The 21,822-nt window shown below is 37.3% G+C and overlaps 1 protein-coding gene across 3 annotated transcripts in view; it reads left to right on the top strand.

The window, feature by feature from the left end:
- The window catches only part of st3gal4 (ST3 beta-galactoside alpha-2,3-sialyltransferase 4), a 57,668-nt gene extending 37,001 nt beyond the window's left edge, over positions 1–20,667 (top strand). The window contains exons 7-11 of one of the 3 annotated variants that reach the window (XM_082182276.1): positions 1,317–1,415; positions 7,476–7,665; positions 7,773–7,910; positions 18,165–18,317; positions 19,030–20,667. In XM_082182276.1, the coding sequence (XP_082038402.1) occupies positions 1,317–1,415; positions 7,476–7,665; positions 7,773–7,910; positions 18,165–18,317; positions 19,030–19,119 (670 nt within the window). In that variant the 3' untranslated portion in view covers positions 19,120–20,667. The remainder of the gene's footprint in view (positions 1–1,316; positions 1,416–7,475; positions 7,666–7,772; positions 7,911–18,164; positions 18,318–19,029) is intronic. The other 2 variants (XM_082182277.1, XM_082182278.1) reach the window with 2 other exon arrangements.
- The last annotated feature ends 1,155 nt before the right edge of the window (positions 20,668–21,822 follow it).

The following is a 21,822-nucleotide window of genomic DNA, read 5'->3' on the forward strand; positions in this document are numbered from 1 at the left end:
TAGAATTGGTGTTATATGATCATATTTCCTTGACCTAGTAAGAACTCTAGCGGCGGCATTTTGGACTAACTGTAGCTTGTTTATTGAGGATGCAGGACAACCAGCTAATAAAGCATTACAGTAATCTAGTCTCGAGGTCATGAATGCATGAACTAACTTTTCTGCATCAGAAACAGATAGCATATTACGTAGCTTAGCAATGTTTCTAAGGTGGAAAAAGGCTGTTCTTGTAACATATGAAATATGTTTTTCGAAAGACAAGTTGCGATCTAGTATAACACCCAGGTCTTTTACTGTAGTGGATAAAGTAACAGGACATCCTTCTAAATTGAAGTTGTATTGTAAGAGGTTTTGTGGGCAGTTTTTTGGACCCATAAGTAATACCTCCGTTTTATCTGAATTTAATAGCAGAAAATTACACGTCATCCAGTATTTTATATCTTTAACACACTCTGTCAATTTAGATAATTTATTTTTTTCATCTGGTCGTGATGAAATATATAATTGAGTGTCATCAGCATAACAGTGGAGGTAGGCAGGTAGGTAGGCCCGCCCTCACGTGATACTGATTGGTCGATTGATAAGCTTAAATCTGATTGGCTAAAGAGTATGACTCATCTGTGTAGGAGGAGTTCGCTGCCAGGAAGTCCCAAAAACACACACACACACACACACACACACACACACACACACACACACACACACAAATCCAGGGCGATTAACACATGAATGACGATTTGCACATTCACATTCAAGAATAAACTCGTACATTTTAAACATTCAAAGTTTTTTGTGCACAGTTGTATATCTACGAATTGTGTTTTGCATTTGTGAAATGTAATATATAATTTTATTTTGCGCATGTGAATTGCTTTTTGTGAATATATATTTTTTCACGCACGTGAATTTTTTGTGTGTGTACGTGAATTAGGTTTCATGCATGTGAAATTGTCTACGCATGTGTGAATCATGTTTTTTGCATGAATTATAATTGAGACTATTCTGCCTCTATAGAAACCTCCTGTCGCTGATCCATCGTGCAACAGCAGCGACTGAATGTTACCCCAGATAGTCGTGCAGTGTGAAAAGAGCAGTGACCCGACTACTTTGAACATCGTGCAGTGTGAACTCGGCATTAGTGGCAGGCAATTTTCTAATATATCATATTTGCAATCCTGTTAGATATTTTATTTTATTTTTTAATTTAAATTTTTACATTTTTGTGCTCACACCCAAAGTGCGCACAAAAAATAAACACAATTTTTCGAGGCCCTATTGTGTACCGTATTCATGGAAAGTGCCTTTTTTTGTGTCAGCAGTTTAGATTGCAGGACATGTGCAGTCATTGGAAACGGCTTCTCCATAAAAAACACTTCACTGGGGGAGATCATTAACAAATACGACGTGGTGATCAGGTAAAAAAAAAAAACACCTCCACCTCTCTTTGACCTCTTTCAGTGTTTCTATGACACTGCTTTCACTTACCGTTGACTAGTCCTCATTCTATAAAACAGTAATGTTTATATCATCTTTTTTGCATTTATCAGAAAGTTTTAGTTTGAGCATTGCAAGCTTTTTAGTTCATTTCCCTCTCCATCTCGTTTTCCATCTCCATCTATCCGTTGAATATATTTTTCTTTCGGTCTACAGAGCGATAGCCTTTCCATATAAGTCTGGCTTGTATTTTGCATTCTTGTTTTATTGTAAGTCTGTTTAGTGGCAAATAATAGGCTAAATGCCTCCTGCAATTAGAGCGCTGCTTGGCTACTGTTTCTCAACCTTTGCTGCTCAAGCCGATTTATAGCCTTGGAATGAACTAATGCCATTTTATTTCTTGTAAGCCTCTAACAAATGGCAGAATTTGGCTGAGTGTATTTTTCCATGGTCTCCCCCTCCTCGCTGTGTTCTCAGAAGCTAATCACGGCGGGGGAGGAGAGTCCAGCCGGTTGACATTTGGTGTTGAGTTACAAATCCTGATGCTTCGAAGTCTCCATTAGTGAGCAGAACACCAGCTCTCCTCTAATCTCATTTGTGAGAAAGAGGGTGGTTTCCGTGAAAAATGAGTTGATAAGGATGTATTTGAAGTGTCTGTAACGTTCATGAAGCAGTGGAGAGCAGGGAGAATTTTAACACTTTGGTTTTTAGCTGATGATTTGAAAGAAGTTTTATGCTGCATTTTTTTTTTTTTTTTTTTTTTTTTATCACATTACAATTGCCTCCCTTAATATGCTAATGTGTTTTTATTCCTAAATGATCCCTTCTGGAAAACAAGTGTGCTTAATTGTATTTGAATATGCACTTGTGGTGTACTTCAAATCTTAAAAGTATTTTTTTCAACTGTAATTTCAGATAATAATATATCATTTTATTATATATTATTAATTAATACAATACTATAATATTAACCCTTAAACAGGCAAGAGTAGAAAATGATAAGCAACAAATAATTTCATGTCATTTTTTAAATCATCTGGACTTAAGTAAATCATATACAAAATAATTTTTGAAAAAATGTTATGTATTTTGGATGTTCACATTGCCTGTTTAGGGTATACAAAAAAGGACCAAATCTATAACTGTAACTGCCATTGCATGTTTAAAACAATTATATCCTATACTTCAACTCATATAATGTTGACATATTATATATCATTGGAAAGCTTACAAACTCAGATTCAGCCTGTGAAAACCGGTTTGAAATCGGACCTTGCGTTACCATAAAAATGGTACTTTAAATTCTTTTAGCGAGTTATTTACCTAGTGGGTGGTGTCAGGTTTCTTATTACAAAATTTATTTGAACTACTTTATAATAAAAAAAAACTTTTCTAATCTTGACAAAACACATATCGTCGGAAAGGTCTGAGACTGTATTGAGACTAAAAATAAATAAATTTGTTACAAAAAACACCCAATGGCTATTTTTGGTACAGCTCCTAAAGCATTCTTGAATTACAACCATTTAAATTTGGATAGTGCAATATTACAAATATTCTCAAAAAGGGGGATGACAGGTTTGTAATATTGTTGTTGTTTTTTATTTGCAGCAAAAAATTGTTCATTGGTCCATTTTTCTTGCATTTTGAACTATGCATGAGCAGTTCTTAGTCAATCATTGTCACTAACATGTTCCAAGGGCACAAATAAACAAGAGATTCTCAGAAATAAAAACAAGGGTTAATCCCTTTTTTATTTTGGCAATGTGACTCAGGTGTAACATATATTTCAAAACGTGCTAAATAACAACATGAACAACATTTTTATAAATGGTCTTTTTCAGCACCTTAAGACAATGTTCATAATTATGTTCATATTTTTTCAAAAGAAAAGTACATTTAATATATATTTACTTATCTAAAAATCGAATGTCCTGCACCACTGGCAGCCTTTTTGGATTTAGGTCAGGCTGACTAATTAATCACAATTTTTTTTAAACAAATCATGTGACCAGCATACTCAAGACAGACCAGGCTGTGATAAATGATAAAAGGATTTGATGAAAAAAATCATTCTTACGACCCAAAAAAGACGACAAAAACTATGTTACACCCAGATCACACTGCCAGTTTTAGGGTTAATGAAACAAAAGATAATACACTTTCATTACCATGTTTCTTAAAACACTTAAGTACACTTGTATAAAGTGCACTTTGCAATAATGGCAGAATAAAGTTTTACTTTAAAGGGGTCATATAATGATACATGCACTTTTACAAGTTGATTGTACTGAAGTGTGTGTTGGCAGTGCCTTTTACACAACCATCATATAATGATAAAAATCCATCCAGTGGTTTTCGTTTAATCTCCTTATATATTTTCCCATCTCAAATCGAGCCGCGCCCTTCCCAAATTGACAGCTGCGTTTCAACACAGACCCTCCCTGAGCGATATATAAACGAGGGTCAGTATAAAGCTGGTTTTGCTAAGAAACATTCCTGCCGTGACCTCATGTCAGTGCTTCAGCCCTGACAGTTGTACATAACACTGCATAGATAACGTTACGCATCACGGACAAGCCTACATTTACAGAGAAAAAAAAAGTTTTTCATGACCATTAGCTGTAACATCAATCTGTCAATGAACCAGCGTATACATCAGTAAACACATAGCGTTCGTATCTCACTACTCTACCTTGCCAGTACATACAAAGATAGATAAAAGTGACATTACGTTAACCAACCATTCAGAAACGTCCTGTTCGAGCCTTTATTGTCGAACTTTTTCGGGGCCGTCATCTTGTTCCGGGTCCGACTCCGGTTCAAATTGACCATTGCACAGATGTTTCCTCAGAGACTCTGAGAAAAAAATATTCCTTCAACTGTTGTCAAGGCAACACTCCACGTGTGTTGTGTCAGGTCGAAACGCCCCACAGAACAGAGGGGCGGGGTGAGCAAAGCTCATTATCATTTAAAGACACATGGGCCCTATCTTGCACCCAGCGCAATTGACTTTGTACACCAACGCATGTATCATTCCTATTTTGCACCCGCACACAGCGGACTTTTCCCTTCACAGACGCACGTCGGTAAACTAGGGAATGCATTTGCGCTCCCGGGGGCGGTTCAGCACAAAGAGGAGGCGTGTTCCTGCGCAAACGTTCCCTGGTGCTATTTTGCAGGTTTAGAAAACAATTCCGCCACTGACCAGGAAAAACCTAGTAAACCTAGCTACGCATGTTATTCATATGCTATTTTAAGGGCGCATGCTTGGCCATAATCAATGTAGCGTGTGCACAACGCACATACACTTTGCTTCTCTCATCTACACAGAAGCAGCAGTTCTCATTTTTAGAAAACCATACATTATTACAAGGAAAAATATTAACACATGAGGGAAATCATTGTTGTGTCCATGAAGATGTGAAAAAATAGGCATACATCTAGCTTACACATTTACACAAATTATTATACATCTGTTTAACTGAAGCTAATTTGGGTGTGTTTCTCCATCCCCAATGTCACTTCTCTGTGTTTTACGGCCCTGACGAGAACGTCGGTCTCTTCGGCTGTGAACCGCTCCTGGCATGCGCCTGGCAAATCCGCCGTTATAATAGCAATCCGCCATGGAACAAGCGCGCCTGCTCTTAAAGGGAATGTGAGATGTCGCTCTGATTGGTTTATTTCACGTTACGCCCAAACCACACCTATGAATAATGAAGCTACTTCAGACCAACTCATTTTAGATTTGCGTCGGGCGCAAGCGTCATTTATCGAGATCCGCCCACAAAGTTACTTGCGTTTCGCGCTTGATACTTGCGTTTCAGATCGTTAAAATAGGGCCCCTGCACTTAAATGGCGTGCTGAAACCAGGTAAAATTAGTGTTTTCTTACAATACTAATGAGAATTTTTAATTAAAGTATATTCCAAACTTTTCATTTAGACCCTTAAAGGGATAGTTCACTTTGAAATAAAATTTTGGTATGTTTTAGCTTACCTCAAGGGCATCCAAGATGTAGGTGTCTTTTTTTCCGCAGTAGTTTCAATTTTGATATTTTTAGGTCAAACCGTTCTTGTCTGTCAGTCATATAATGCAGGTCGATGGTCACTGTCTCAAATTAAAACAATTCCCCATCGTCCAAATTAAACAATTCCCCATCGTAAGTACACATTGATGGCCCAAGACACGAAACGAGCGGTTTGTGTGAGAAAACGAACAGTATTTATATCGTTTTTACCTTTTGAACACAGCTGCGTCCAAATGATCTGAGAGCGCGGGCGGGTATAGATATATACACTAGATGTCGCATTGGCTACCCGCCCGCGCTCTCAGATCATTTGGACGCAGCTGTGTTCAAGAGGTAAAAACGATATAAATACTGTTCGTTTTCTCACACAAACCGCTCGTTTCGTGTCTTGGGCCATCAATGTGTACTTACGATGGGGAATTGTTTAATTTGGACAATGGGGAATTGTTTTAATTTGGACTCTGTGCTTGCTCTTTGAGACAGTGACCATAGACCTGCATTATATGACTGACAGACAAGAACGGTTTGACCTAAAAATATCAAAATTGAAACTACTGCGGAAAAAAAGACACCTACATCTTGGATGCCCTTGAGGTAAGCTAAAACATACCAAAATTTAATTTCAAAGTGAACTATCCCTTTAAGAATCATATTAACTTGTACAAAAATGGCATTATATGACCCCTTTAAAGTACATTTTAAATCATTTTTTTAAATAATCTTTTGTCATGCTTTAAAGAAATACACTTATTTTGTTGACTAATATACTAAAGCACATGTAAAGCATTTGATTATAATTTTTACTGTATTTTGTTATTTGATATTACATTTAAAGCAACTGCAACTTCATCATTGCAAATGTTTAATTGCAAATGCATTTAAATACATGACATACAAGTTTCAGTCAATTGACATTAAACTATATATTTTAGTTTATTATAAATGCTTGTCACTAAATTCAGCAGAACACTTTAACCATATTTGAAAGACAATAGAAATAATTATGAAATTACATATACAGATGTACTGAAGTCCTACTTTAACTAAGTTAAACGAATTGCATTCAGTATTCATTTGAACTACATTTTCATTTAATTATAAATAACATGCATTTGAGTGTCAGTAAACATTACATTTAGTTCACACATTATTTCCATAATAAGAACTTTTTTTGTTCAAGTTTTCACAAGGTGTGGCTCTTTCCAGTTTAGTTAATTTTATCCCATTGTGTTGCATTTATATGTTTTCAATTAGCCTCTTCAAGCATTGATGCTGTTGACATCACCGACTTGGCTTGGCCTCAAGAATGTCTTGCTATTCAAATTTCAGCTATTGTAATATAAACATAATTAGATTATCCTGGTCTGCACCACATTCATAGAGTGAAACACACACACACACACAGTTTATGCTGAGATGAATTGCAGCGTTCAAGTCCTACTTACAAGCTCGGAGGTCGTAATTATGAGCTGATGTACGAACAGATTTTGTCTGGACAAAATAGATGTGTTCGGCAATTTCATATTTCTGCCAAATCAGGGAGCTTTTTTAGCACTAGTGTTGCAAAATCAATGGCAAATGGTGTAAATAAGGTCTGTAATTGTCTTTATTATGTATTTTAGCATTCTCTTGCTGCCATAGGGAATGACGGGAAATGCAATTTGGCTGCACTAGCCTATCACCTCATAAATCGGCTAAATGAGTAGTGCTTTCTGGCAAGCTTTACCACTATTCGTCATCAACAGAGCACAAATTGTGTACAAACTACACGGCACAGTCAATACTTCACAGAACCAAGTTGTTTCTGCCGTTATTTCTTAACTGACACATTCTCAACTCTGAAAATTGCATTAGAATTGCATTATTGTGGTCCATTGCATTGACATTATAGCCTACGCACACTTATTATCAATGCTTATTCCAACATGATTTGAGGTCAACATGTACAATATACCCAGCTCTGATTTGACCTTTGACCTTAATATAAATGGCCTCATATCTTTGTGTGTCAGGGTGAATGACGCCCCAGTGAGAGGCTATGAGGAGGATGTGGGGAACAAGACCACTTTGCGTCTGTTTTATCCTGAATCCGCCTCCATTAATCCGAATATCCACAATGACCCGGACACTCTGCTAGTCCTGGTTCCTTTCAAACAACAGGACCTCCGCTGGCTCAAAGAGATCCTATATAACGAGAAGAGGGTCAGTCCGTCTCACTTGTTTTTTTTGTTTTTTTTAAACCTGTGCCAGATTTCCCCTCGATTTCCCAGTAATCACGAGGAGCTGTTTTCTCTCTGTGCCTGATTTAGGTTCGAAAGGGTTTCTGGAAGCCTCCTCCCCAGATCTGGCTTGGCCGGACCAGTCAGATCCGTGTCCTGGACCCATATTTTCTTCGCCTAACAGCCAGCAAGCTTCTGCAAATTCCTTTGCAACCACGCCGACAACAGGTGAGATCTGCACACATGGCCCGGCTCCAGGGAATGTTAAACACTCTTATCACTATGGAAATGCTCTTACTTTGGTAGAACAGATCTGGATATAACTTCAGATATGGAAATTGTAGCACTTGCATATTTGATAGTAATGAAACGATTGTAATGAGACTCAAAAAGCATTTTAACCCTTTAGAACCTGAAGCTAAAATAGGTGTTTTTCACATAGTTAGATTTTTTGACTGTACAATTCTAAAACAATGCGCTATCTTCATGTGCAAGGTGTCATCTTTTTCAGAAAAAGATAAGCTTTCAACAAATTACAGTTATTGACCATTATTGTGTGCGGTGAGTTTGTAAATAGAATTTAAATAGACAAAAATAAAAAAAACAAGAATAAATGTACTGATTTTTATTTAGAAAAAACAGAAAAAATCAAGAACGAAAGGAACTAAAACTTTAAAGTTGAAAAATGAACTATAATACATTTACACAAGTCTTTTTTGTGACATTGGGTTGCACAGTTTTCATTTAGGACACTTTTTTTCATACACGCACACATACAAATGCACGCATTCATAGGCACGCACACATACACATGTGTATGTGCACATCTAACCTGCCGTGCGTCGTATCTCTCTGTTCAAATCCTTCCATCCCGTGCTGCTGTCATTTGCAGACGGAAAGCATAACATTACCGTAATAAGCCGTATATTGGCGAAAAGCGCATGATGTCTACTTTCAGGAACTACTTTCAGGAACTATTTGAATTATTTTGATAGTGCAAACGGTTGAAGAGTTACAGTGACATGAATACAGCTTGGTTGGCTGTGTCGTCGACGACACATCCAGATTTAAAGGGTTAATGCATCATATATGGATTCTTGACATTAAGGTTACCCAAGGCAGAATTGCATGTGCCTTGCTAATAAAAAATATTAGAGAGGGTCCAGTCGGTTGACATTTGGTGTATCCTGATACTTGGAAGTCTCCATTAGTGAGCAGAACACCAGCTCTCCTCTAATCTCATTTGTGAGAAAGAGGGTGTTTTTTCCCACATGGATTCACTCCCATGAAAAATGACATGTTACATGCGGAGTGTATTGTATGTAATGTTCATGAAGGGAGAATTGTAACACTTTTTTGTAACTCATGATTTTTGAAAGAAGTCTCTTATGCTGCATTTATTTCTTCAAAAAACGTGAAACATTACAATTGTCTGCCTTAAAGGGGTCATGCACTGAGAAATACAATTTTCCTTGAGAATTTGACATACAAGAGGTCATCATATTATAAGAATATCGTGAAAGTTTCAGAACTGAAAACTTCCTTGTTATTCCAAAATCAGCTTTTATTGTTACGAAGCCCAGCGAATGACTCGTTCATGAATGTGCCTCTTGATGACGTAATAAGGTAGTGAAAGGTCCCGGCCACTGGCGTTAGTGAGATGAGGAAGAGAGAAGAGCACAGGGTCACTCACTGGACTAAAAACAACATTACCTTCAGAACGATCCTAATGCTAGGAATGTGGATATTTATTTTCAACAATGTGAATGTCTCAGTTGAACATTATTTATTTGTATTCGGTACATTTCACTACCCTGGTAAACCAGAGTTCTCGCGAGAGCACAAGTTGAATTTGCTCAGCGAGTTACTCTGGTGTCGAGCAATGGAGCTCATTAAATATGCCCCTCGATCTGAGCTGCACCAATCACATCGGGTTATCTGATATAGGCGGGCCAGAAGCGAGCTAAACAGAAGACGACAGTGCTGTGACGTCGAAGTCATTAGTAAACATTGCAAGATGCCTATGGATGAACACCAGTTGTTTGAAACGGCTTTGGCCGCTACAATGAACGAGTTAGACTTGGCTTTTTCCCAAAAGAGGAACAGAAGACGGCGCTCGAATCATTCCTTTGCAAGAAGGGCGTTTTTGATGTTTTGCCGACCGGAAGAGTCTAATCTACCAGTTAGCTCCGCTGGTAGCTAAGCGTATGGGGTTTATTGTTGTGATTGGTCGTAGTGTTATCCAATTGCATGCAGTGAGATTTTTTGAAATGCATGCTTGGTGCCGCCCCTCGAGCTGGCCGATTTTCATTGGCCGACACCAGACCATTCATCTTTTAGATTTAGGTCTGGATTTCCAGGCTAACATTTCACTGGATTCTGTGGTAAATCAGTCCCCAAAAAAGCGCAGGCTTTTACAATATGGACTCGACAGTATTGCCACAACATGCAAGTAACCCTGTTCATTCTAATGCCTGACCTGTGACCAGTGATTTCTGATGTAATGATTCATGTAGGTACAGTCAGATGTCATCAGTAAATCAAACCAGAGACTAAACGGTCAACTTCACACTGTTTTTCTTAGTAGGGTGTAAATAATCTGTTATTATATATCTGTTAATATTATAAATCTGTTAATAATCTCTGTTTACAATAGCTGTAGCTGTCAATCAAACAGCGCGCGCTGGAGTTGTCAATCAAACAGTTTGTGTTTGTCTCTGAGTTCTGGACTCGCATCAAAACTCCCGTAATAATCAACGAATCTCTTATATACATTGTGTTTGCACTGTTAGTTATGATGAAAGCATTCGTTAGAGTGCAGAAATCGAGTTGCAATGACGAGATCGCTTCTTACATGTCTGTGATCGTCTATGCTCATCACTGCAACCTTTCATGCCACGATCTAAATATAATGACATAGATCTAATTGAAATGCTATAATGATCATTTTTCACGAGTAGTTAACATTTAGAGCTGTTATAGAAAAACGTGCTAAAAGGTTTCGAGAGAGTTCCAAATGTAATACTAGCCATTTCATACGCAGAGCTGTTAGCCAATCACAGCAGTGGGCGTTTACACTGAAGCCTCACTGCAGACACGCCCCTTCAAACAGTGGGCTAAAATCAGGCTAGGAAAAAAGGCTTTTATTTCTAAATTATGGCAATTTTTTTATGTAAAAATCGTACTAACATTATAAGTGCACCCCAGGAAACATGAAACAATAAAACAATGCAGTTCATGACACCTTTAACCCCCTGAGGTCTACGGTATCGCCGGCGATACCAGCTCGCTTTTTTTTTATCAATGTAAAAGAAACTCATAAATACTCTGTTGACTTTGATTTTCCATAGGAGTTTCATACATCAATCGATTCTGTTAAATGTGTATTATTTTTGTGTATACTCACAATAAAAACAAAGTGTTGTGCTTTTTGCCAAATAAAGAAAAATAAACACGAAGCGAGTTCTGCCTTCTCTCTGCCAGTGAAGTCCATTCTGAAACGCGTCCGAAAATGAACAATAACTCAGCGAATACTCAGTCAAACAGGCATACAGACACACAGGCATGAAGCTTGAATTATCTTCTTTTAAATGAAGTAATTTATATAAAAAACAAATATTCTCATCTTGTGAAATCTGTATTAGAAGAGAGTGATTCCAGTCGAGCTCATCTCATCTCATTACGTTATAATCGGCCACGCCCACGGAGAGCGCGCGCTATTCAAACGCAGACGATCCCATACAAACTGTGAACGCCCACATATCAGCTCGAGAAAACACATCAAGTTTATTCAGATAAGTGTAGTTGTCTACACTGTCTCGCAGCGCTGTGAGGAATAATAATAATGGAAAACTTACCTCAGAAGTGCTGGTATTTCGAGGAGCAACGGATGGAATAATGTAGTAAGTTTTTTTTCATTCTCAAGTAAATCGCGTTTCTGTGTGAATGAATAAACGCAGAGATGCGCTGTTTACCACAACTCGCAAAAAGACGGTTTAAATTTGAATTGCGTTTCTGTGTGTGAATAAATGATCTGCTTTTAGCAAACTATTTTGCTATACTGAGTAAAATCCATTGAAATATGTTGAAATAAAATGTATTTGTATAAGCAACGTATTAAACTGCAAATTAACATTTATATTCCTTATAATAAAAACGAAAGACCTATGTTACAGACATATGAAAGACAACATTTCGTTGATTAGTTTTGGATAGATTACACATTTTTACTGTAAAATATCTGCCACCTCAAATAAGCTTTTGTTTGCCAATTTTTGCTAATATGTTAAATATAGTATGTTTTGTCAATGTAGGCTATATTCGAAGTTTGAAATATGTATGATAAAATGTATACTTTAGTTTTTACAAAGAAAGATTACACTTCAATTGTTGTTGTAATTGTAACCTTTTTAATAAAAAAATATATATTTACAAGGTAGATGTAAACAAATTTTAAAAGGTAAATATAAGCATTTTCTTTAAATAATTTTTATTGTGTTTTATTATTGACAAATTTGGGGAGAGGATACATATTCCAAAACTGAAAATACAGTATGAGAATTAACTGCACAATTAATAGACATGTTTTCCTTGGATATTATACAATTTGCAAGCAAAATTTGTGAAAAAAAAAAAAAATTGACATGCTTCCAACTGTGAACCAATTTGGTAGAATATATATATATATATATATATATATATATATACTGTATATATATTGCTCTTGCATTCTTTCTTGTGGCTATAGGTGACACACCTGAATGAATGGCTCATTAAGTATGCGGGCCCCATTGTCAAGTCAAGTCAAGTCAAGTTTATTTGTATAGCGCTTTTCACAATACAGATTGCATCAAAGCAGCTTCACAGTATTAAATTAAAATAATACAACAAAGTTTGTTTCAAGAGGAATTTATTGATTGATAAAATTAAATTAAATATCCCCAAAATATCCCCAACTGAGCAAGCCAAAGGCAACAGTGGCAAGGAACCGAAAAACTCCATCAAGTGACCTAATGGTGTCCTAAAACTCCATCAGGTGCCTTAATGGAGAAAAAAAAAACCTTGGGAGAACCCAGGCTCAGTCGGGGGCCAGTTCTCCTCTGGCATTGGATAGAGGCCGGATTGTAGTTTGAACTGTAGGATTATATGAATGCCTGGCTGAAGAGATGCGACTTTAATCTAGTTTTAAACTGGGAGAGCGAGTCTGAGCAACGAACAGTATCAGGAAGACTATTCCAGAGTTTTGGAGCCAAATGTGAAAATGCTCTCCCTCCTTTGGTGGTTCTGGATATCCTAGGTATGACCAAAAGCCTTGAATTTAGTGATCTCAAAGAGCGCGATGGATTATAGGGCGATAGAAGATCCGTTAAATAGACTGGAGCTAAGCCGTTTAGGGCTTTATAAGTCAGTAGCAAGACCTTGTAATTAATACGGAACTTTATAGGTAACCAATGCAGTGATGATAAAATCGGTGTTATATGATCATATTTTCTTGATCTCGTAAGAACTCTAGCGGCGGCATTTTGGACTAACTGTAGCTTGTTTATTGAGGATGCAGGACAACCGGCTAATAAAGCATTACAGTAATCCAGTCTCGAGGTCATGAATGCATGAACTAACTTTTCTGCATCAGAAACTGATAGCATATTACGTAGCTTAGCAATGTTTCTAAGGTGGAAAAAGGCTGTTTTTGTAACATAAGAAATATGATTTTCAAAAGACAGGTTGCAATCGAGTATAACACCCAGGTCTTTTACTGTAGAGGATAAAGTAACAGGACATCCTATGATGTTAAAGTTGTATTGTGCGAGGTTTTGTGGGCGGTTTTTTGAACCGATAAGTATTACCTCTGTCTTGTCTGGATTTAATAAAAGAAAATTACGCGTCATCCAATCTTTTATATCTTTAACACACTCTGTCAATTTGGAAAATGTAGCGTTTTCATCCGGCCGTGATGAAATATATATTTGAGTGTCATCAGCATAACAATGGAAACTAATTCCATGTTTCCTTATAATATTTCCAAGTGGCATCATATATATTGAAAATAACAGGGGGCCTAATACAGATCCCTGCGGCACTCCATAGTTTACTGGAGTTATGATCGATTTTTCTCCATTTAAATAGACAAAATGGTAGCGGTCAGATAGGTATGATTTGAACCAGCTTAGTGCTTGTCCTTGAACACCAGTATAATTTTGTAGTCGATCTAAGAGTATTGTGTGATCAATAGTATCGAACGCAGCACTAAGATCAAGTAAAACTAGTATTGAGATACAGCCTTGGTCAGAAGCTAAAAGTAAATCATTTGTGATTTTAACGAGCGCAGTTTCAGTGCTATGATGCGGTCTGAATCCAGACTGAAACTTTTCATAGATATCATTTTGTTGCAAGAAAGAGCCCAGTTGAGCGGACACCACTTTTTCTAATATTTTAGACATAAATGGAAGATTTGAAATGGGTCTATAATTTGCTAGATTATTATGATCTAATTGTGGTTTCTTAATGAGAGGTTTTATAACTGCCAGTTTAAATGTTCTTGGAACATGACCTAAAGATAAAGACGAGTTAATAATATTGAGGAGAGGCTCTTCCACTACAGATAACACTTCTTTCAGTAGTTTAGTTGGTATAGGATCTAATAAACATGTTGTTGTTTTAGATGAAGTGATAAGTTTATTTAACTCTTTTTGTTCTATAGTTGTAAAGCACTGTAATTGTTCTTTCGGGGTGATAATTGAAGCTGAATTGTAAGGCGCGATTGAAGATTGAACGTTTATAATTGTGGTTCTGATGCTTTCTATTTTCTCAGTGAAGTAGTTCATGAAATCATTACTACTGAACTGTAACGGGATATTTTGTTCGGGTGACGTCTGTTTATTTGTTAGTCTAGCCACGGTGTTAAATAGAAACCTTGGATTGTTTTGGTTGTTTTCTATTAGTTTGCGGAGGTGCTCAGCCCTGGCAGCTTTTAGGGCCTTTTTATAACGTGACATACTGTCTTTCCACGCGATTCTAAAGACCTCTAAATTAGTTTGTTTCCATTTACGCTCTAAAATACGGGTTTCTCTCTTTAAAACATGCGTAGTATTGTTATACCATGGTGCTTTATTTTTCTCTCTGACCTTTTTTAATTTAATAGGTGCAACCACATCCAATGTTCTAGAGAGAATGGTGCTCATAGTGCTAGTTAGTTCTTCTAGTTCATCTGTTTGTTTGGGTTCAGGCAGCAGCTGAGACAGATTAGATAAGCAATTTGAGAAATTATCTATGGTGGATGGGAGGATTGTTCTGCCTGGTTGATAACGCGACGCCGCATGACATATTACAGCAGTACGTAATATGCAAGTTACCATGTAGTGATCAGTGACTTCATCACTTTGTGGAATGATATCTATATCGGTTGGATCGGTTCCGTGTGATATAATTAAATCGAGTGTATGATTAATTAAATCGAGTGTATGATCATTGTCTCCTGAGGTGTGAACCACTACATATGCATGATGCTGTTGAATGGTTGACGCCCCTTGCGCATATTGCCTTTACAAACAAAAAGTGTTTTACAAGATTTAAATCAATGTATTGTGTTATGTGAATGATAAGGGCAGGATGATTTTCACATCATTTTGAAGAAAAAACTCTAGGCAACGACATCAATTAGTCAAAAGTCTTATTGACACGTATTAGTATGTGTTTTGTGGCCTTATTTCAGAAACTTTAGTTTTTAGTTTTTTCAATAACCATGCATAAACATTATTCTCTCAAAAATACAAACATGTACATGCATGTTGCTCACATATTATGGTAGCCCTGTTTGTGCTAAATAGAGTGTAATTATACCTTTGCCATTAATATGTTTATAAGCAACTGAAAAAAGCACAAATGTCAGGGCATGTCAGAACATCTCAAGGACCCCAAAAACCCCTCAGACCTCAGAGGGTTAACTCTTTCACTGCCATTGACGTACATTTCTGGCTCTCCGTGTTTCCACTGTTATACGGTAGGGGGCGCTGTTAGTAGCTAAAGGGGGCGGGTCTTTGCGAACGGTCAAATTGGCAAACGTTTACCTCACCAAAGCCAAGTTTCACTCGTGTGTTAATTTTGGATTCTGCTTGTTTCTTTTTGTGAGAGCCAAGATATTTGTTATTGTGAAATGTTTGTACGGTCAATTATCTGTGGTCGGAGAACTCAAGTATCCGTGGTCGGAGAACTCAAGTATCCGTGGTCGGAGAACTCAAGTATCCGTGGTCGGAGAACTCAAGTGTCCGTGGTCGGAGACCTCAAGTATCCTGGTACAGCCACAGAGATTTACAAAGAAATATAATTAGAAATGTGTCTGTTTATTTCTGGTACATGTTGTCAAAGGCTAGTGACAGCAAGGAAATACAAAAAACAAGCTCAGTGCTCTGCACCTTGTCCCAACCAAACTCTCTCCCTCTCGCTCTCTCTCTAGATCTCTCTCTCTCTCTCTCGCTCTCTCTAAACACATACATCCTCTTTCCTCTCTGTGAACTTTTGTATTTTTTGGAGGCACAACCCTCTACATATGTCTGTCAGGTGTCCATTTATTGAGCTTGTTTGGAGGGCTGTGATTGGCCAGACACCGCAGACACACGTGCAACAGATGTACTTCTTTACATTCCTCGGGCTGCTTAAGAAGGTTGTCCTCCCGTGATCCTCGCTGACAGGGACCCCCGCTAACTCTGGGCCGACAGCCAGAATCACAGAGACATCATGCTTGAGAGGGTGGCAAACAGAGCCGTACTCTGTCAATAAACATGGGGGAAACACACGTGCACATCCACGCTCGCTTCTGGAGCTATCAGTCAAAAAAACAGACATCAACATACTGCTGCCCAAACTCGTTCTTAACCTGGACACTTACTGCACTACCAACCAACCGCAGTCTACCGACTCTCACCCTTTGTGTCGAGAGACAGAGAGCCTTTAACAGGAAGTGTTAGCAGAACTGCTGACTTCTAAAATTAGAAGCAGAACACTACTTTGTTACATTAGTTGTTTATTCAGGGTTCACAGTCATAGAAAACCATGTAAATACCAGGGAATTTATAAAAAAATTGGCATTTACATTTATAAAATCTTTAAAGGGTCAATTTAGTTTTTGTTGTTGTTTATTTTATGTTTAATAATAATAATAAAAAAGTAATTATCTAGAATCACAATAGAAGACAATCTATCCCTGTTATTATTATTAATATTATAATTCAATCCATTGTCCAAACCACTAATCCTCTGTAGGGTCGTGGGTATTATTATTATTATTATTATTATTACCATTTACAAGGCACACAAATGATTATTTACAGGGCACAAAAACAGTATTTGGACATTTAAAAAATTAATATTTATAATTTAAAATATAACCGAGTGATGCTGATTCTAATTTAATTCCAATTCTAATCCTAATTCATTTTTTCTTTCATTTTGACTTGACTTTTTTCAAATTCATTTTGACTTTAATCAACTGTTGTTTTGGTAATATGAAGTCAGTTCTTCTACAGTTATAGTTCATGATAGTATTTCATCTGTGAACATATTCTACCATTTGACAAGCAAAATTCTGTCTTTAATGTTGAATACATAATATTGTTTTATCATTTAAATCTTATCAAGCTTGATATTTGTAAATGTTGTGTATGAGTAACACGGAGCACAGTGGCAAATGTTTACAGCCCCATCTGGAAAGGAAAGACCATTAACAAGAAGAAGAAACTAGGAAGTCTCTTGTTTTAATTTGAACATGATGTGAAAATGGTGACTTGTTGAAATGGAGGCTGATATTCGCATCTTTGAGGAGATGTATACAAGTGTGTTCAGAGAGGATAATTTGTGTGGGACTGAACGGATCAGTAGCTACGGAAATCATGGAGCAATGCGGAAAAGCTAATGGCTTGGAAAAAGAGAGATAGATGCAACTTAAGCAGTCAGGGCTGGAAAAAGCCAAGATGCATTACTTTCCATAGCGTTCCACTAAGCAGAAATTTTCCAACATACAAAAGGTGATTCCTGGCAAAAATTCACAGCGAATACATTTTAAGTGGTTTATTGCATTGTTTTTATTGCAGCATGGGTGTGTGTTTGACGTTTTTTTACAATGCTTATAAAATGACAAGAAGTTTAAAACCTCATAAAATTTTTATGTCCTATGTTGACGTACTTATGTCCTATTAAGGTTTGTGCAGGACATATCATAGATTTTTCAAAGATAGCCATTATGTCAGGTTTCTTGCTGGACGGTTGCAGGTGGACCTTAGTGGAGAGAGAGAGAGCATTTGATTGGACTTATTTGCATAGAAAAAATGACTAAAATCGGTTATAGATTCATATAGATGACTTGGGCTAAAATCCAAGTGTTGAAGCATTCATAGGAAAGTTAAAGCTGTCTTCAGCCGCCCCCTGCAGGAGGACAAACACTATTAAACAGACATTATCTAAACAGCACTTCCTCTGTTTCTCCATCAGAAACCAATCCATCCCACCACTGGTATTCTGGCAATATTTGTGGCATTGAACTACTGTGACGTTGTGCACGTCGCTGGATTCGGATATCCAGAGTCCCGAAACCAGAAACAGCCCATCCACTATTATGGAAAAGAAACAATGAAGTCCATGAAGGTTGGTTCTTTTAAATGAAAAAACAAACAAAAAATCTGGGCTTTATTTTGATAGTCCACCTCAGACATGTCAACTAACTCTCACTAGAGTATTAGTAGAGTGTCTGCTTAATATCTGCTAACACTTTATTTTGATGCTCCTCAACAGACATTCAGCTGACTATTAGTCACTTTGCAACTACTATAAGTCAACTTATTAGAGTATTAGTAGAGTGTTAGGGCTCAGGTTAGTAGAATAAGTTGACATGTACTTGCAAAGTTATTTATAGTCAGCTGAATGTCTGTTGAGGAGCATCAAAATAAAGTGTTAAGGTGATGATACACAGGGCAACTTTTTGAGCAATGTTGCTGGGCAATCTCGCCGGTCGATTGTTTCTTGGGCACTTTCCCATTGAAACTGGGAAATAAATTTCCATCTGGATAATTTAGATCGGCCGTGGGCCCTGTGTCTCGTCTGGTGGCCCGTTGACGGCAACATTGCCCAGCAATATTTCTCAAAAAGTTGCCTTGTGTATCATCACCTTTAGAAGATATTAAGCATCAGTCTACTAATACTCTAATGACTGCTAGTTGACATGTAGTTGCAAAGTTGCAGAGCTGTGAAGTGGACTATTGAAAAAAAGTATTACCAATTAATTAAAACAAATTGATGAATTAAAACTAATTCTATAAAAAACATTGCTTTGCTTTACTGGATGTCCTTGTTGTTTCAGAATTCCTACCATGATATCAGCCAAGAGGGTCAAGTTCTTAAGAGACTGGAAGACCAGGGGGCCATTTTATATCTTCATCCTCATTCTTGACAGCAAACATGAGCACATGTATATGTTCACACGTAAGAACAAACATGAGTGCATGTAAATACAACACTACAAACAATATCTTCATCTTCGGACTTCACACAAGCTGTGAAGCTCTCACCCTATGTGATTTCCACATTTTTGTCAGATTTTTTTAACAATGTTTTTTTTCTTTCGGGATTTTTTTCTTTTATTCTTTTTTTAATATCACCACTAGATATTTTGTTAACCTCAAAAGTATTTAATAAAATGAAAGTAAATCTTGTTTTTCATTGGCAAGATTTAATGGAGAACAAATGGAGACTTGTGCTTGTGCTATCTCCTGCTTCTTGGATGTTTCTCCTTAGAAAAAGATCCTAGTGATCTCACACGCGTCTCCTATACGGCCTTCTTCTTCACAGTTCCCATATTCAATATCTGCAAAGGACAAGGTCAGATGAAGAACAGCAACCTTGTTTTCAGATAACCAAATCTGCACTTTGTACAGAAAGTCAATAGAGTTTGCAATCGAATTTTTTTTAACAGAATTTACTGCAGTTTCAAAGTTAAATCGAACACTTATGCACTCACTTAGAAGGGTAGATATCAGCTAAACTTTTAAAGTGAGTCTCTTTAATTTTGTGATTAATCGGATATTTCAATTTAGAGATTCTATATTTAAGATAACATTTTTAGTAACACTTTATTTTACAGTGACCTTGTTACATATGTTACTTACCATAGTAAATGATGCATAAATACATGCAACTAACCCTCAACCAAACCCTAATCCTTCCCTAACCCTACAGTAAGTAAATGTAGTTAATTAATATTACACTGTAACAATGACACCTTAAAATAAAGTGTCACCCAATTTTCCTCTGAGCATAAGTGATTGTGAAGTCATCACCAGAAGATCTGTAGCAAAACCTCGCACAGCCTGAAGAGGGCGATTCATCTACGTGACAGTGTGAGCGAGGTCTGTTTACAGGGAGAGTGAAACACGAGTCTAAATGCTTGCAGTGAAGCACATCACATGTACATGATGGCCGTATGTTCACTTTCTGCTTTATGGATATTGTTTCTATTTGAAGTGAAGGAAGCTGCCTTTTTTGTTTGAGTCATATTCATTACTCAGAGCTTCACAGAGGAAGGAACATCTGGAGATTTGTCAGTGCTGAATACACTTTCCAGACGGCAATGTCTCGTTTGGACTCGGCAGCCCAATACAGCAAACAATACCTAGTGAGAGGTGAACTTTTGGTGTCATTCAAATGAATGACGCAAACCACGCACCATCGGCTTTCATAAATCAGACCCATAATTGGAGGTTGCATATGAAGGCATCACATGTACACACCAGAAACAAAGACTGTTCTAGAAGTTAAGACTCTTACCTGTTATTTGCTGACAGGCAATCTCACAAGTCACAATAGATTGCACAAAGTTCCATGGATAAATGCATCCAAAATGGTGGACAAAGTGGGAGAATAATGATTAATACAATATTTCATTCAATGTTGTATAGACAAAGAAATAGAACAATAATAAAGATGATATTTATACAAAATATGTGTGTGTGATGTTTGCTTTATGCTTCTTAGAACTACACCGTTAGCTTAGCAACATGCTAACATGTCCAAGAAATGTCCATTTGTTCTGAAATCATTGGAATCAGATCTGTTCAGTCACAGATATGTATGTAGCCCTGCCCCTTTTTAGCACTGCGCTTGTTGTGTTCGGTCTTCTGTTTTGTATTTCCACAGCATGAAGGTAAGATCTTACGGATTTCTGAATGAACAGCTTGTTTTATAAACTTCACAGTCTACTGACATTTATTATGACATCTGCTTTAAACATTACAATGCTCATGATAAGTTTCAGTAACTCTACAATAAGTAAATCCGCTATTCACCATGCAGCTAAACGCTCTTCGGCATAGAAATATACAGAGCTACCGCAAAAATGGAAGTTCAAAAACAATATTTCTTAACATGGCTGATCGCTTGTTTCTCTGGCACATTTGGTCCATAGGTAGATGCTACACTCGACCGCTCCAGACACGTCGACGGTCAGCGTGTCGTCACTCACAGTAAGGCTGTGTCTGAAATCGTCCCCTTTACCTTTAAACGGCACTATTTGAGGGAACAGCCATTTGTAGTGGCGTCTGAAACCATAGTGGACGTTACCAAGTGCACTCAATCAATCCCACAATGCAAAGCAATAACGAGTTTACAATCGTATGTTCAGCGGCTAGAGAATACCCATAATGCACGGTGAGAGTCGCATGTCCATCCATTCATTTTCCAAACCGCTGGCCCAACATGGCTACAGCGTAATATCATACAGGTATAAATTCCTTTTTAACCGATTATTCAATTGCTTAATTGAGGTTTATACATAGATTCCATGACAGAGTTATTAATCTTTTAATCTTACTACTGGAGCTGCCAGATTGCTAAGTTTTCATTGATTATTTATTACCCAGACAGCAACATAGCGTCGGCCCAGATCCGGCCCACATCTGGATTCCATGTGTACCAGATGTGGGCCGACACTGTGATGCTGTCTGGGTAAACAGTAAGCACAAACTATGCAAAAGCGGCAGCACTTCATGCGCACTCGGTGTCCGAATTCACTCACTCGTTTTCATTCACTCCTTCAAGTGGATGATATTAGTGGACTAATGTAGGGAATAGTGAATGTGAAATAGTGAAAAATTTCGAA

This window comes from Leuciscus leuciscus (genome assembly GCF_965113295.1).
Source record: "Leuciscus leuciscus genome assembly, chromosome: 10".
Lineage (NCBI taxonomy): Eukaryota > Metazoa > Chordata > Actinopteri > Cypriniformes > Leuciscidae > Leuciscus > Leuciscus leuciscus.